An 18271-nucleotide genomic window follows, 5' to 3' on the forward strand; every position below is an offset into this window, starting at 1 on the left:
CAGGGCTGGACTGACCTTACTTGGCGGGATCAGACTGATGCACTTCAGGAAAGTCTTCCTCTGGAGAATTGCCTGGTATTTCGGGGCTGGGCTGACCTTACTTGGCGGGATCAGACTGATATACTTCAGGAAAGTCTTCCTCTGAGAAAAAGCACAACTGGTCTAAAATAGACTGCTCTTAGTTGGTAACTCACCATAGAACAAGCTACTGAGATGTTGTTCGTTCCTGGTAGAGGGCTTCTCTCTTTGTATGCAAAGTTATACTTCAGCTGCTGCCCCTCTGCAAGTAAAAAAAAAAAGAAGAAAATAGACAATCATCAGCAGCAAAGCTCAGGAGATTTCACTTATGAGATATCATAGTAAACCTTGTTAAACTGAATAGGAAAATAACATGACTACACTTGCCAGATGCACGCTCTTTTGCAAGTCCTGGGACTAGCATCCTGATTACAATGGGGTGTTAAATTTTAAGGTAATTATCTTCCTTTTTTACATAGAGATGTTCAGGTGATATTTTCTAGTCAGCTTTTTACAGCTATACTGCATCACTTTCAAGTGCTTCAACATTTGAGTATAATGGAACATTTATGTTAGAGTTGAAACTCCATAAACATGTATTTATCATTAGTATAGTTTAGTCCAAGTGCAGATCCATTACAAATGACCACAAAGGACATGACAAGATTGAAAAAAATTTAGGGGTAAAGGGGACAGGGTTATTAGAAACATGGAAGTGTGATGGACAGATTATAAAGTTAAACAACATTGTCACCTATCACCCAGGAAAATATGCTAGAAATTTTTGAAAAGTGTATATCCCTCTAATTCCTGTTTTTTTTGTTTGTTTTATACAAATATTTATCCATACCCAAATTCTATATGCTTAATACCCAAATTACTAATTTCTACATTGTAATATAATTTATATACTTTTTGTTTATAATCAGAAGAAAGTAAAAATCTGGAAGACACAACCCAACCACATATCTCAACTGGATCTAGTGGTAAGCCAATTGAAGATACTAGTTCAACCCTTGGTCTCCAACCAATGGAGGATGCCAGTCCAACCCTCAGTTCCCAACTAATAGAGGATGCCAGTCAAACCTTCAGTGTAAAACCAATAGAGGATGCCAGTCCAACCCTCAGTCTCCAACCAATGGAAGACGTCAGTCCAACCCTCAGTCCCCAACCAATGGAGGATGCCAGTCCAACCCTCAGTCCCCAACTAATAGAGGATGCCAGTCAAACCTTCAGTGTAAAACCAATAGAGGATGCCAGTCCAACCCTAGGTCTCCAACCAATGGAAGATGGTAGTCCAACCATTGGTCTCCAGTTATTGGAAGATTATACTCAAAAACTCGCTCCCCAGAAAACTGAAGATGTCAAGCTAGTCATCGCTGCACATACAATAGATATTGAAAGCACTGCCATTACTCAAAAGACAACAAATGAAATTAGTTCATCACGGACAGTGGAAGCCTTTACTCAAACTAATAAAAAAGCTAGCTTTCGCCTAACTAGTCCTCTATTTTCTACTATCAGTTACCCCACTTATACAACACACCAAATTTCTTCTTCTCTCCCAAAGAGTGAAATAGAAACAGAAACAACCAAACTGAACATCTTAACAGAAAAACAATTAACTACTCTGGGACTATCACTTTTGGATCTTAAAACAATAGAAAAAGGAGGGAATGAGCTTGTTACACAAATACAGCCACTGCCATACTCCAATGGGTTATCTGACCAATCTTCAGTAGAAATTGGTAAGGACAAACAGGACAGTAAAAACACAGTGGAACTGGAGCCCATCTTACTCAATATCATATCAAACCTACCCACCCTGATACCTAGACCAGCAAGCTCCATACACTCTGAGAAAACCAGCAATAAACAACAAGGCAAGGAAGCAGTCTTGTTTGATAGTAAGAAACAAGCAACATCTGACCCTAAACCGAAAACCAAAATTAAAGACAAACAAAAAAGTGACCAATTAATAAACTCTGAAAAATCTGACAAAAAAGCCAAAGTTCATCCACTTGTATCAGAAACATCCCTAAAACTGGCATACCAGTCACACACTTCAGGTGAGATTTGTATATTCTCTCTTATTTGTTTAACCTTTTGGTCATATGGCTCATGCACTGCTCACTAATTATTCCTCAGAATGTCTAGTGTCTCATTGTGAGTGTTTGTGTGTTAGAGGGATCCAGGAATGTAATATTACTTCATATCTATTAAATTGCTAACAAATTTTGTAGCAGTTGACAATACAATAACACATAGGTTAATTATACTACTTGCTTTTTATTTCGCATAAATGGAAGCAAATAAAGCAAGCAAGAAAGGTAAAGACTGTATTTGTGTTATTATATAAATATATATATATATATATATATATATATATGCAAATGAGCTAACTACTGTATATATATATATATATATATATGCAAATGAGCTAACTACTGTATATATATATATATATATATATATATATATATGCAAATGAGCTAAACTACTGTATATATATATACAGTGGGGCAAAAAAGTATTTAGTCAACCACCAATTGTGCAAGTTCTCCCACTTAAGAAGATGAGAGAGGCCTGTAATTTTCATCATAGGTAAACCTCAACTATGAGAGACAAAATGTGGAAACAAATCCAGACAATCACATTGTCTGATTTGGAAAGAATTTATTTGCAAATTATGGTGGAAAATAAGTATTTGGTCAATATCAAAAGTTCATCTCAATACTTTTTTATATATCCTTTGTTGGCAATGACAGAGGTCAAACGTTTTCCGTAAGTCTTCACAAGGTTGTCACACACTGTTGCTGGTATGTTGGCCCATTCCTGCATACAGATCTCCTCTAGAGCAGTGATGTTTTGGGGCTGTCGCTGGGCAACACAGACTTTCAACTCCCTCCAAAGGTTTTCTATGGGGTTGAGATCTGGAGACTGGCTAGGCCACTCCAGGACCTTAAAATGCTTCTTACTAAGCCACTCCTTTGTTGCCCGGGTGATGTGTTTGGGATCATTGTCATGCTTAAAGACCCAGCCACGTTTCATCTTCAATGCCCTTGCTGATGGAAGGAGGTTTGCACTCAAAATCTCACGATACATGGCCCCATTCATTCTTTCATGTACACAGATCAGTCGTCCTGTTCCCTTTGCAGAGAAACAGCCCCAAAGCTTGATGTTGCCACCCCCATGCTTCACAGTAGATATGGTGTTCTTTGGTTGCAACTCAGCATTCTCTCTCCTGCAAACACCACGAGTTGTGTTTCTACCAAACAGTTCTACTTTGGTTTCATCTGACCATATGACATTCTCCCAATCCGCTTCTGGATCATCCAAATTCTCTCTAGCATACTTCAGACGGGCCCGGACATGTACTGGCTTAAGCAGGGGGACATGTCTGGCACTGCAGGATCTGAGTCCCTGGTGGCGTAGTGTGTTACTGATGGTAGCCTTTGTTACATTGGTCCCAGCTCTCTGCAGGTCATTCACTAGGTCCCCCGTGTGGTTCTGGGATGTTTGCTCACCGTTCTTGTGATCATTTTGACCCCACAGGGTGAGATCTTGAGTGGAGTCCCAGATCGAGGGAGATTATCAGTGGTCTTGTATGTCTTCCATTTTCTAATAATTGCTCCCACAGTTGATTTCTTCACACCAAGCTGCTTGCCTATTGCAGATTCAGTCTTCCCAGCCTGGTGTAGGTCTACAATTTTGTTTCTGGTGTCCTTTGACAGCTCTTTGGTCTTCACCATAGTGAAGTTTGGAGTGTGACTGTTTGAGGTTGTGGACAGGTGTCATTTATACTGATAACAAGTTCAAACAGGTGCCATTAATACAGGTAATGAGTGGAGGACAGAGGAGCCTCTTAAAGAAGAAGATACAGGTCTGTGAGAGCCAGAAATCTTGCTTGTTTGTAGGTGACCAAATACTTATTTTCCACCATAATATGCAAATAAATTCTTTCCAAATCAGACAATGTGATTGTCTGGATTTGTTTCCAGATTTTGTCTCTCATAGTTGAGGTATACCTATATATATATATATATATATATATATACGTATATATGCAAATGAGCTAAACTACTGTGTATATATATATATATATATATATATATATGTGAATAAACAAAACTATATGTATAAATGTTTATAAGAATTTGAACTTTTATTTGAAGATAAACAGCAAACAGGGTATCCGGATATTATAAACACTTACACCTAGATTTAGAGTTCTGCGTTAGCCGTCAAAACCAGCGTTAGGGGCTCCTAACGCTGGTTTTGGGCTACCGCTGGTATTTAGAGTCAGTCATGAAAGGGTCTAACGCTCACTTTCCAGCCGCAACTTTTCCATACCGCAGATCCCCTTACGCCAATTGCGTATCCTATCTTTTCAATGGGATCTTTCTAACGCCGGTATTTAGAGTCTTTGCTGAAGTGAGCGTTAGAAATCTAACGACAAGACTCCAGCCGCAGAGAAAAGCCAGGAGTTAAGAGCTTTCTGGGCTAACGGCGGTTCATAAAGCTCTTAACTACTGTGCTCTAAAGTACACTAACACCCATAAACTACCTATGTACCCCTAAACCGAGGCCCCCCCCACATCGCCGCCACTCTAATAAATTTTTTTAGCCCCTAATCTGCCGACCGCACACCGCCGCAACCTACATTATCCCTATGTACCCCTAATCTGCTGCCCCTAACACCGCCGACCCCTATATTATATTTATTAACCCCTAATCTGCCGCCCCCAACGTCGCCGCCGCCACCTACCTACAATTATTAACCCCTAATCTGCCGACCGGACCTCACCGCTACTCTAATAAAGTTATTAACCCCTAATCCGCCTCACTCCCGCCTCAATAACCCTATAATAAATAGTATTAACCCCTAATCTGCCCTCCCTAACATCACCGACACCTAACTTCAAGTATTAACCCCTAATCTGCCGACCGGACCTCACCGCTACTCTAATAAATTTATTAACCCCTAAAGCTAAGTCTAACCCTAACACTAACACCCCCCTAAGTTAAATATAATTTTTATCTAATGAAATAAATGAACTCTTATTAAATTAATTATTCTATTTAAAGCTAAATACTTACCTGTAAAATAAACCCTAATATAGCTACAATATAAATTATAATTATATTGTAGCTATTTTAGGATTAATATTTATTTTACAGGTAACTTTGTATTTATTTTAACCAGGTACAATAGCTATTAAATAGTTAATAACTATTTAATAGCTACCTAGTTAAAATAATTACAAAATTACCTGTAAAATAAATCCTAACCTAAGTTACAATTAAACCTAACACTACACTATCAATAAATTAATTAAATAAAATACCTACAATTATTTACAATTAAACCTAACACTACACTATCAATAAATTAATTACATACAAATACCTACAAATAAATACAAATAAATACACTAGCTAAAGTACAAAAAATAAAAAAAGAACTAAGTTACAAAAAATAAAAAAATAATTTACAAACATTATAAAAATATTACAACAATTTTAAGCTAATTACACCTACTCTAAGCCCCCTAATAAAATAACAAAGCCCCTCAAAATAAAAAAATGCCCTACCCTATTCTAAAATACAAATAGAAAAGCTCTTTTACCTTACCAGCCCTTAAAAGGGCCTTTTGCGGGGCATGCCCCAAAGAATTCTGCTCTTTTGCCTGTAAAAAAAAAACATACAATACCCCCCCAACATTACAACCCACCACCCACATACCCCTAATCTAACCCAAACCCCCCTTAAATAAACCTAACACTAAGCCCCTGAAGATCTCCCTACCTTATCTTCACCACGCTGGGTATCACCGATCCGTCCAGAAGAGGCTCCGAAATCTTCATCCAAGCCCAAGCGGGGGCTGAAGAGGTCCATCATCGGGCTGAAGAGGTCCATCATCCGGCTGAAGTCTTGATCCAAGCGGGCGCTGAAGAGATCCATCATCCGGCTGAAGTCTTGATCCAAGCGGGGGCTGAAGAGATCCATCATCCGGCTGAAGTCTTCTATCAAGCGGCATCTTCAATCTTCTTTCTTCCGGATCCATCTTCATCCCGCCGACGCGGAACATCCATCCTGGCCGACGACTTCCCAACGAATGCCGGTTCCTTTAAGGGACGTCATCCAAGATGGCGTCCCTTGAATTCCGATTGGCTGATAGGATTCTATCAGCCAATCGGAATTAAGGTAGGAAAATTCTGATTGGCTGATGGAATCAGCCAATCAGATTCAAGTTCAATCCGATTGGCTGATCCAATCAGCCAATCAGATTGAGCTTGCATTCTATTGGCTGATCGGAACAGCCAATAGAATGCAAGCTCAATCTGATTGGCTGATTGGATCAGCCAATCGGATTGAACTTGAATCTGATTGGCTGATTCCATCAGCCAATCAGAATTTTCCTACCTTAATTCCGATTGGCTGATAGAATCCTATCAGCCAATCAAAATTCGAGGGACGCCATCTTGGATGACGTCCCTTAAAGGAACTGGCATTCGTCGGGAAGTCATCGGCCAGGATGGATGTTCCGCGTCGGCGGGATGAAGATGGATCCGGAAGAAAGAAGATTGAAGATGCCGCTTGATAGAAGACTTCAGCCGGATGATGGATCTCTTCAGCCCCCGCTTGGATCAAGACTTCAGCCGGATGATGGATCTCTTCAGCGCCCTTGGATCAAGACTTCAGCCGGATGATGGACCTCTTCAGCCCGATGATGGACCTCTTCAGCCCCTGCTTGGGCTTGGATGAAGATTTCGGAGCCTCTTTTGGACGGATCGGTGATACCCGGCGTGGTGAAGATAAGGTAGGGAGATCTTCAGGGGCTTAGTGTTAGGTTTATTTAAGGGGGGTTTGGGTTAGATTAGGGGTATGTGGGTGGTGGGTTGTAATGTTGGGGGGGGGGGTATTGTATGGGTTTTTTTTCAGGCAAAAGAGCAGAATTCTTTGGGGCATGCCCCGCAAAAGGCCCTTTTAAGGGCTGGTAAGGTAAAAGAGCTTTTCTATTTGTATTTTAGAATAGGGTAGGGCATTTTTTTATTTTGGGGGGCTTTGTTATTTTATTAGGGGGCTTAGAGTAGGTGTAATTAGCTTAAAATTGTTGTAATATTTTTATAATGTTTGTAAATTATTTTTTTATTTTTTGTAACTTAGTTCTTTTTTTATTTTTTGTACTTTAGTTAGTGTATTTATTTGTATTTATTTGTAGGTATTTGTATGTAATTAATTTATTGATAGTGTAGTGTTAGGTTTAATTGTAGATAATTGTAGGTATTTTATTTAATTAATTTATTGATAGTGTAGTGTTAGGTTTAATTGCAACTTAGGTTAGGATTTATTTTACAGGTAATTTTGTAATTATTTTAACTAGGTAGATATTAAATAGTTATTAACTATTTAATAGCTATTGTACCTGGTTAAAATAAATACAAAGTTACCTGTAAAATAAATATTAATCCTAAAATAGCTACAATATAATTATAATTTATATTGTAGCTATATTAGGGTTTATTTTACAGGTAAGTATTTAGCTTTAAATAGGAATAATTAATTTAATAAGAGTTCATTTATTTCGTTCGATAAAAATTATATTTAACTTAGGGGGGTGTTAGGGTTAGACTTAGCTTTAGGGGTTAATAACTTTATTAGAGTAGCGGTGAGGTCCGGTTGGCAGATTAGGGGTTAATAATTGTAGGTAGGTGGCGGCAACATTGGGGGGCAGATTAGGGGTTAATAAATATAATATAGGGGTCGGCGGTGTTAGGGGCAGCAGATTAGGGGTACATAGGGATAATGTAGGTTGCGGTGGTGTACGGAGCGGCAGATTAGGGGTTAATAATAATATGCAGGGGTCAGCGATAGTGGGGGCGGCAGATTAGAGGTTAATAAGTGTAAGGTTAGGGGTGTTTAGACTCGGGGTACATGTTAGGGTGTTAGGTGCAGACTTAGAGAGTGTTTCCCCATAGGAAACAATGGGGCTGCGTTAGGAGCTGAACGCTGCTTTTTTGCAGGTTTTAGGTTTTTTTCAGCTCAAACGGCCCCATTGTTTCCTATGGGGAAATCGTGCACGAGCACGTTTTTGAAGCTGGCCGCGTCCGTAAGCACCGCTGGTATTTAGAGTTGCAGTGGCGGTAAATATGCCTGTACGCTCCCTTTTTGGAGCCTAACGCAGCCCTTCTGTGAACTCTAAAAACCAGCGGTATTTAAAAGGTGCGGGGGAAAAAAAAACCACGCATAGCTAACGCACCCCTTTGGCCGCAGAACTCTAAATCTAGCGGTTTTTATTAAGAAATATGTGACATTTCAGGACAACCATCCCTTCAGCAGACAGATTGTGAACAAACAGAAACCATTTAAGCTAAATTAATCCCTCCCCCATATGGAACTGCACCCTCTTTGGTTACCTAGGAAACAATGGGGGATATTTATCAAAGCATGAACTGAAAATACAATGGAATTCCGCGTCGTAATTGTCATGAGATTGATCCGCCGTAGTTAGCAAAGCATCAAGATCGTCAAATGTTGACATTTGTGACGTAACATACAATCCCATCATCTCAATCCGACGCAGATCGATGCGAGTTGAAAACCAGTGGAATTCGAGCGGAATCCTGTTCATTCGCCCGCCTATTCAACACTATTTGAAGCTCTCACAAAGTTATCAAAAATTTTACAGTTACGTTCGCATCTTTTCCGACTCAGCGTACCTGGTTTTCAATCCGCCACCCTTCAAGTCGCGGATGCCATAGAACTCAATGGAAGTCTGAAAACACAGAAAGCTTATGTTCGATGCTGCAAGAGAATGAAGTATATTACATAATAAAAGTAAATTAGAAACTTTATTAAATTTGTATACCCTTTCTAAATCAAACAATATTATGGCTCCATATTTGGTGCACTAGTAGCTATAGGGATAAAAATGGGAAATACATTACTACTTATGGATTATTCTGAAAATTTGTCTCTCATTACAAAGCAAGGGGACAATATTATTGCTACACATTTGGTGCACTAGTAGATATAGGGATAAAAATGGGAAATACATTACTACTTATGGATTATGTTACAACTTTGTCTCTCATTACAAATCAAGGGGACAATATTATTGCTACACATTTGGTGCACTAGTAGATATGGGGATAAAAATGGGAAATACATTACTACTTATGGATTATGTTACAACTTTGTCTCTCATTACAAATCAAGGGGACAATATTATTGCTACACATTTGGTGCACTAGTAGATATAGGGATAAAAATGAGAAATACATTACTACTTATGGATTATGTTACAACTTTGTCTCTCATTACAAATCAAGGGGACAATATTATTGCTACACATTTGGTGCACTAGTAGATATGGGGATAAAAATGGGAAATACATTACTACTTATGGATTATGTTACAACTTTGTCTCTCATTACAAATCAAGGGGACAATATTATTGCTACACATTTGGTGCACTAGTAGATATGGGGATAAAAATGGGAAATACATTACTACTTATGGATTATGTTACAACTTTGTCTCTCATTACAAATCAAGGGGACAATATTATTGCTACACATTTGGTGCACTAGTAGATATGGGGATAAAAATGGGAAATACATTACTACTTATGGATTATGTTACAACTTTGTCTCTCATTACAAATCAAGGGGACAATATTATTGCTACACATTTGGTGCACTAGTAGATATAGGGATACAAATACATTACTACTTATGGATTATGTTACAACTTTGTCTCTCATTACAAAGCAAGGGGACAATATTATTTATACATATTTGGTGCAAAGTTTTGCCCCAGACTTGTCGCACTAATAGATATAGAGATAAACATGAAATAAATGCACAACATAATATAGCTAACTTCCTTTTTTGTGAAAAATCTATGTGCACGATGTTTAAGCCATGTGATACAAGAACCACTCTCCACTTCGCACCAATTTTGAAGCAACACTTTTCGCACAAATTATGACGCAAACACCTAAACAACCCACACACTAGGGAATTTTGCAACCACTTTTGATGGGAATATGCATCATCACATGATTTATGACATCAGCCAATCTGATTCAAATACACATTATAAACTATCACTAACGAATCAAATTGCTCGATACTTGTGTCATTGATCACTCATCAGAACTTGTAAGTGCCATTTGTTACATTGTGTATTATACTTTGAAAGTATGTTTATGTGAAATTAGAATTAAAGATAATTGATGCTGACATTAGGACACACAGTGTAATATTTTAGACAATGATTTTAACATTCGAATTGATGTTTGATTTAATAGAATCTTAAAGGGACACTGAACCCAATATTTTTCTTTCATGATTCAGATAGAGCATGACATTTTAAGCATCTTTCTAATTTACTCCTATTATCAAATTTTCTTCATTCTCTTAGTATCTTTATTTGAAATGCAAGAATGTAAGTTTAGATGCCGGCCCATTTTTGGTGAACAACCTGGGTTGTTCTTGCTGATTGGTGGATAAATTGATCCACCAATAAAAAAGTGATGTCCAGAGGCTGAACCAAAAAAAAATGTTAGATGCCTTCTTTTTCAAATAAACGGCTAGATTACGAGTTTTGCATTATGAGTGAAAAAGCAGCATTATGGCTCTTTTTCACTACCGCTGCTATTACGAGTTTTGCAGGTATAGCTGTACTGCACACTTTTTTGGCCGTAAAGCAACTTAACTAATGCAGCTTTCCTTTTTCAATGGGACTTCCAAAGCGCCGGTATTACGAGTTTGCCTGTCCGGCCAAAAAGTAAGCGGTACAACCTATACCGTCAAGATCCCTACCGTAAACTGAAAGTCAGTAGTTATGGGTTTTGCGCTACAAATCTGTAGCATAAAACTCATAACTAAAGTGTTACAAAGTACACTAACACCCATAAACTACCTATTAACCCCTAAACCGAAGCCCTCCCGCATCGCAAACACTAAAATTAAATTATTAACCCCTAATCTATCACTCCGGACATCGCTGCTACTATAATAAACATTTTAACCCCTAAACCGCCGCACTTCCGCATCACAAACACAAGTTAAATATTATTAACCCCTAATCTGCTGTACCTAACATCGCTGCAACCTACATTACTGTTATTAACCCCTAATCTGCTGCCCCCAAAATTACTGCCACTATACTAAAGCTATTAACCCCTAAACCTAACCCTAAATCTAACTCTAACACCCCCTAACTTTAATGTAATTAAAATAAATCTAAATAAAAATTACTATCATTAACTAAATAATTCCTATTTAAAACTAAATACTTACCTATAAAATAAACCCTAAGCTAGCTACAATATAACTAATAGTTACATTGTAGCTATCTTAGGTTTTATTTTTATTTCACAGGTAAGTCTGTATTTATTTTAACTAGGTAGATTAGTTAGTAAATAGTTATTAACTATTTACTAACTACCTAGTTAAAATAAATACAAATTTACCTGTAAAATAAAACCTAACCTGTCTTACACTATCACCTAACCTTACACTACAATTAAATAAATTACATTAATTAAATACAATTAACTAAATTACAAAAAACAAACAAACAAACACTAAGGCCTAGATTTAGAGTTCGGCGGTAGCCGTCAAAACCAGCGTTAGAGGCTCCTAACGCTGGTTTTGGCCGCCCGCTGGTATTTGGAGTCAGTGATTAAAGGGTCTAACGCTCACTTTACAGCCGCGACTTTTCCATACCGCAGATCCCCCTACGCCATTTGCGTAGCCTATCTTTTCAATGGGATCTTTCTAACGCCGGTATTTAGAGTCGTTTCTGAAGTGAGCGTTAGAGCTCTAACGACAAGATTCCAGCCGCCTGAAAAAAGCAGGAGTTAAGAGCTTTCTGGCTAACGCCGGTTCATAAAGCTCTTAACTACTGTACCCTAAACTACACTAACACCCATAAACTACCTATGTACCCCTAAACCGAGGTCCCCCCACATCGCCGCCACTCGATTAAAATTTTTAACCCCTAATCTGCCGACCGCCACCTACGTTATACTTATGTACCCCTAATCTGCTGCCCCTAACCCCGCCGACCCCTATATTATATTTATTAACCCCTAACTTGCCCCACACAACGTCGCCGCAAGCTACTTAAAATAATTAACCCCTAATCTTCCGACCGCAAATCGCCGCCACCTACGTTATCCCTATGTACCCCTAATCTTCTGCCCCTAACATCGCCGACCCCTATGTTATATTTATTAACCCCTAATCTGCCCCCCACAACGTCGCCGACACCTACCTACACTTATTAACCCCTAATCTGCCGAGCGGACCTGAGCGCTACTATAATAAAGTTATTAACCCCTAATCCGCCTCACTAACCCTATCATAAATAGTATTAACCCCTAATCTGCCCTCCCTAACATCGCCGACACCTACCTTCAATTATTAACCCCTAATCTGCCGACCGGAGCTCACCGCTATTCTAATAAATGTATTAACCCCTAAAGCTAAGTCTAACCCTAACACTAACACCCCCCTAAGTTAAATATAATTTTTATCTAACGAAATAAATTAACTCTTATTAAATAAATGATTCCTATTTAAAGCTAAATACTTACCTGTAAAATAAATCCTAATATAGCTACAATATAAATTATAATTATATTATAGCTATTTTAGGATTAATATTTATTTTACAGGCAACTTTGTATTTATTTTAACCAGGTACAATAGCTATTAAATAGTTAAGAACTATTTAATAGTTACCTAGTTAAAATAATAACAAATTTACCTGTAAAATAAATCCTAACCTAAGTTATAATTAAACCTAACACTACCCTATCAATAAAATAATTAAATAAACTACCTACAATTACCTACAATTAACCTAACACTACACTATCAATAAATAAATTAAACACAATTGCTACAAATAAATACAATTAAATAAACTATCTAAAGTACAAAAAATAAAAAAGAACTAAGTTACAGAAAATAAAAAAATATTTACAAACATAAGAAAAATATTACAACAATTTTAAACTAATTACACCTACTCTAAGCCCCCTAATAAAATAACAAAGACCCCCAAAATAAAAAATTCCCTACCCTATTCTAAATTTAAAAAGTTACAAGCTCTTTTACCTTACCAGCCCTGAACAGGGCCCTTTGCGGGGCATGCCCCAAGAAGTTCAGCTCTTTTGCCTGTAAAAGAAAACATACAATACCCCCCCCCCCCAACATTACAACCCACCACCCACATACCCCTAATCTAACCCAAACCCCCCTTAAATAAACCTAACACTAAGCCCCTGATGATCTTCCTACCTTGTCTTCACCATGCCAGGTTCACCGATCCGTCCTGGCTCCAAGATCTTCATCCAACCCAAGCGGGGGTTGGCGATCCATAATCCGGTGCTCCAAAGTCTTCCTCCTATCCGGCAAGAAGAGGACATCCGGACCGGCAAACATCTTCTCCAAGCGGCATCTTCTATGTTCTTCCATCCGATGACGACCGGCTCCATCTTGAAGACCTCCAGCGCGGATCCATCCTCTTCTTCCGACGACTAGACGACGAATGACGATGGAGAAGATGTTTGCCGGTCCGGATGTCCTCTTCTTGCCGGATAGGAGGAAGACTTTGGACCCTCTTCTGGACTTCTTCAGTGGATGTCTAGCCCCCGCTTGGGTTGGATGAAGATCTTGGAGCCAGGACGGATCGGTGAACCTGGCATGGTGAAGACAAGGTAGGAAGATCATCAGGGGCTTAGTGTTAGGTTTATTTAAGGGGGGTTTGGGTTAGATTAGGGGTATGTGGGTGGTGGGTTGTAATGTTGGGGGGGGGGGTATTGTATGTTTTCTTTTACAGGCAAAAGAGCTGAACTTCTTGGGGCATGCCCCGCAAAGGGCCCTGTTCAGGGCTGGTAAGGTAAAAGAGCTTGTAATTTTTGTATTTTAGAATAGGGTAGGGAATTTTTTATTTTGGGGGTCTTTGTTATTTTATTAGGGGGCTTAGAGTAGGTGTAATTAGTTTAAAATTGTTGTAATATTTTTCTTATGTTTGTAAATATTTTTTTATTTTCTGTAACTTAGTTCTTTTTTATTTTTTGTACTTTAGATAGTTTATTTAATTGTATTTATTTGTAGCAATTGTGTTTAATTAATTTATTGATAGTGTAGTGTTAGGTTAATTGTAGGTAATTGTAGGTAGTTTATTTAATTATTTTATTGATAGGGTAGTGTTAGGTTTAATTATAACTTAGGTTAGGATTTATTTTACAGGTAAATTTGTAATTATTTTAACTAGCTAACTATTAAATAGTTCTTAACTATTTAATAGCTATTGTACCTGGTTAAAATAAATACAAAGTTACCTGTAAAATAAATATTAATCCTAAAATAGCTATAATATAATTGTAATTTATATTGTAGCTATATTAGGATTTATTTTACAGGTAAGTATTTAGCTTTAAATAGGAATAATTTATTTAATAAGAGTTAATTTATTTCGTTAGATAAAAATTATATTTAACTTAGGGGGGTGTTAGTGTTAGGGTTAGACTTAGCTTTAGGGGTTAATACATTTATTAGAATAGCGGTGAGCTCCGGTCGGCAGATTAGGGGTTAATAATTGAAGGTAGGTGTCGGCGATGTTAGGGAGGGCAGATTAGGGGTTAATACTATTTATGATAGGGTTAGTGAGGCGGATTAGGGGTTAATAACTTTATTATAGTAGCGCTCAGGTCCGCTCGGCAGATTAGGGGTTAATAAGTGTAGGTAGGTGTCGGCGACGTTGTGGGGGGCAGATTAGGGGTTAATAAATATAACATAGGGGTCGGCGATGTTAGGGCAGCAGATTAGGGGTACATAGGGATAACGTAGGTGGCGGCGGTTTACGGAGCGGCAGATTAGGGGTTAAAAGTGTAATGCAGGGGTCAGCGATAGCGGGGGCGGCAGATTAGGGGTTAATAAGTGTAAGGTTAGGGGTGTTTAGACTCGGGGTACATGTTAGAGTGTTAGGTGCAGACGTAGGAAGTGTTTCCCCATAGGAAACAATGGGGCTGCGTTAGGAGTTGAACGCTGCTTTTTTGCAGGTGTTAGGTTTTTTTTCAGCTCAAACAGCCCCATTGTTTCCTATGGGAGAATCGTGCACGAGCACGTTTTTGAGGCCGGCCGCGTCCGTAAGCAACTCTGGTATCGAGAGTTGTATTTGCGGTAAAAATGCTCTACGCTCCTTTTTTGGAGCCTAACGCAGCATTTCTTTGAACTCTCGATACCAGAGTTAAATTTATGGTGCGGCCAGAAAAAAACCCGCGGAGCGTTAACAGCCCTTTTACCGCCAAACTCCAAATCTAGCCGTAAGTTACACAAAATAAAAAACACTAAATTGCACAAAACAAAAAAGAAATTATTAAATATTTAAACTAATTACACCTAATCTAATAGCCCTATGAAAATAAAAAAGCCCCCCAAAATAAAAAAAACCCTAGCCTAAACTAAACTGCCCATAGCCCTTATAAAGGGCCTTTTGCTGGGCATTGCCCCAAAGAAATCAGCTCTTTTACCTGTAAATAAAAATACAAATACCCCCCAACAGTAAAACCCACCACCCACACAACCAACCCCACAAATAAAAACCTATCTATAAAAACCTAAGCTCCCCATTGCCCTGAAAAGGGCATTTGGATGGACATTGCCCTTAAAAGGGCATTTAGCTCTTTTTCAGCCCAAACCCTAATCTAAAATTAAAACCCACCCAATAAACTGTTAAAAAAAACAAAACATTAACCCCTGAAAATCCACTTACAGTTTTTGAAGACATCCATCCTCAACGAAGCAGCAGAAATCCTCAGCAAAGCCGGCAGAAGTCTTCATCCAAGCGTGCCGAAGTCTTCATCCAAGCCGGCAGAAGTCTTCATCTTCTATCTTCATCCATCCGGCGTGGAGCGGCTCCATCTTCAAGACATCCGGCACTGAGCATCCTCTTCTCTTGACGGCTAACAAAGAATGAAGGTTCCTTTAAGGGATGTCATCCAAGATGGCGTCCCTTTAATTCCGATTGGCTGAATCGGAATTAAAGGTGAAAAATTCCTATTGGCTGATGCAATCAGCCAATAGGATTAAGCTTCAATCCTATTGGCTGATCTAATCAGCCAATAGGATTGAGCTTGCATTCTATTGGCTGATTTGAACAGCCAATAGAATGCGAGCTCAAACCTATTGGCTGATTGCATAAGCCAATAGGATTGAAGCTCAATCCTTTTGGCTGATTGCATCAGCCAATAGGATTTTTCACTTTTAATTCCGATTGACTGATAGAATTCTATCAGCCAATCGGAATTCAAGGGACGCCATCTTTGATGACGTCCCTTAAAGGAACCTTCCTTCTTCGTTAGCCGTCAAGAGAAGAGGATGCTCCGCGCCGGATGTCTTGAAGATGGAGCCGCTCCGTGTCGGATGGATGAAGATAGAAGATGTCGTCTGGATGAAGACTTCTGCCAGCTTGGATGAAGACTCCGATCCGCTTGGATGAAGACTTCTGCTGGCTTCGCTGAGGACTTCTGCTGCTTCGTTGAGGATGGATGTCCGGTCTTCAAAAACTGTAAGTGGATCTTCGGGGGTTAGTGTTAGGTTTTTTTAAGGGTTTATTGGGTGGGTTTTATTTTTAGCTTAGGGTTTAGGCTAAAAAAGAGCTAAATGCCCTTTTAAGGGCAATGCCCATCCAAATGCCCTTTTCAGGGCAATGGGGAGCTTAGGTTTTTTTAGGTAGGTTTTTTTGGGGGGGTTGGTTGTTTGGGTGGTGGGTTTTACTGTTGGGGGGTTGTTTGTATTTTTTTTAAAGGTAAAAGAGCTGATTTCTTTGGGGCAATGCCCCGCAAAAAGGCCATTTTTAAGGGCTATTGGCAGTTTAGTTTAGGCTAGGTTTTTTTTTATTTTTGGGGGGGCTTTTTTATTTTGATAGGGCTATTAGATTAGGTGTAATTAGTTTAAATATTTGAAAATTTCTTTTTTATTTTGTGTAATTTAGTGTTTAATATTTTTTGTTAATTGTATTTAATTAATGTAATTGATTTAATTGTAGTGTAAGGTTAGGTGTTAGTGTAAGACAGGTTAGGTTTTATTTTACAGGTAAGTTTGTATTTATTTTAACTAGGTAGTTAGTAAATAGTTAATAACTATTTACTAACTAGTCTACCTAGTTAAAATAAATACAAACTTACCTGTGAAATAAAAATAAAATATAAGCTAGATACAATGTAATTATTAGTTATATTGTAGCTAGCTTAGGTTTTATTTTATAGGTAAGTAATTAGTTTTAAATAGGAATTATTTAGGTATTAATTGTAATTTTTATTTAGATTTATTTCAATTATGCTAAAGTTAGTGGTGTTAGGGTTACGTTAGGGTTAGGGTTAGACTTAGGGTTAGGTTTAGGGGTTAATAACTTTAGTATAGTGGCGACGACGTTGGGGGCAGCAGATTAGGGGCGAATAACTGTAATGTAGGTGGCGGCGATATTGGGGGCGGCATATTTGGGGTTAATAACTGTAATATAGATGTCGGCGGTGTCGGGGACGGCAGATTAGGGGTTAATAAGTGTACTGTAGGTGTTGGCGATGTCGGAGGTGGCAGATTAGGGGTGTTTAGACTCGGGGTTTATGTTAGGGTGTTAGGTGTAAGCATAACTTTTCTTTCCCCATAGGAATCAATGGGGCTGCGTTATGGAGCTTTACTTTCCTTTATTGCAGGTGTTAGGCTTTTTTTTAGCTGGCTCTCCCCATGGATGTCTATGGGGAAATCGTACACAAGCATGTAAAACCAGCTCAAAGCAGCGCTGGTATTTGGGTGCGTTAAGCTCAATGTAGCTCAACGCTGATAAATTGCCTGCTAACGCCGGGTTTTTGCAAACCTGTAATAGCAGCGCTATAGCGAGGTGAGCGGTGGAAATAACTTGCAAGTTAGCACCGAGCCACTCATAACGCAGAACTCGTAATCTAGCCGTATGTTAGGTTTATTTTTAGTTTAATCTTAGTTCTTATTTATTTCACAGGTAAGTTTTTATTTATTTTAAGATAGTTATATTGTAAATTTAATTTAAAGTTAGGGGGGTGTTAGGTTTAGGGGTTAATAGTTTAATTTAGTGATATGCGATGTGGGGGGGGCCGGTGGTTTAGGGGTTAATATGTTTAATTTAGTGTTAGCGATGTGGGCGGCCGGTGAATTAGGGCTTAATAGGTTTATTATAGTAGTTGCGATG

General features: G+C 38.5%; 1 protein-coding gene across 1 annotated transcript in view; it reads left to right on the top strand.

Moving 5' to 3' along the window:
• The window catches only part of LOC128644660 (uncharacterized), a gene marked incomplete at its 5' end in the record, with an annotated part of 88489 nt that overhangs the window by 39753 nt on the left and 30465 nt on the right, over positions 1-18271 (top strand). Inside the window, one exon of the mRNA XM_053697185.1 lies at positions 948-2087. Within this exon, the coding sequence (XP_053553160.1) occupies positions 948-2087 (1140 nt within the window). The remainder of the gene's footprint in view (positions 1-947; positions 2088-18271) is intronic.

Source organism: Bombina bombina, unplaced genomic scaffold (assembly GCF_027579735.1).
Source record: "Bombina bombina isolate aBomBom1 unplaced genomic scaffold, aBomBom1.pri scaffold_797, whole genome shotgun sequence".
In the NCBI taxonomy this organism is placed as follows: Eukaryota; Metazoa; Chordata; class Amphibia; order Anura; family Bombinatoridae; genus Bombina; species Bombina bombina.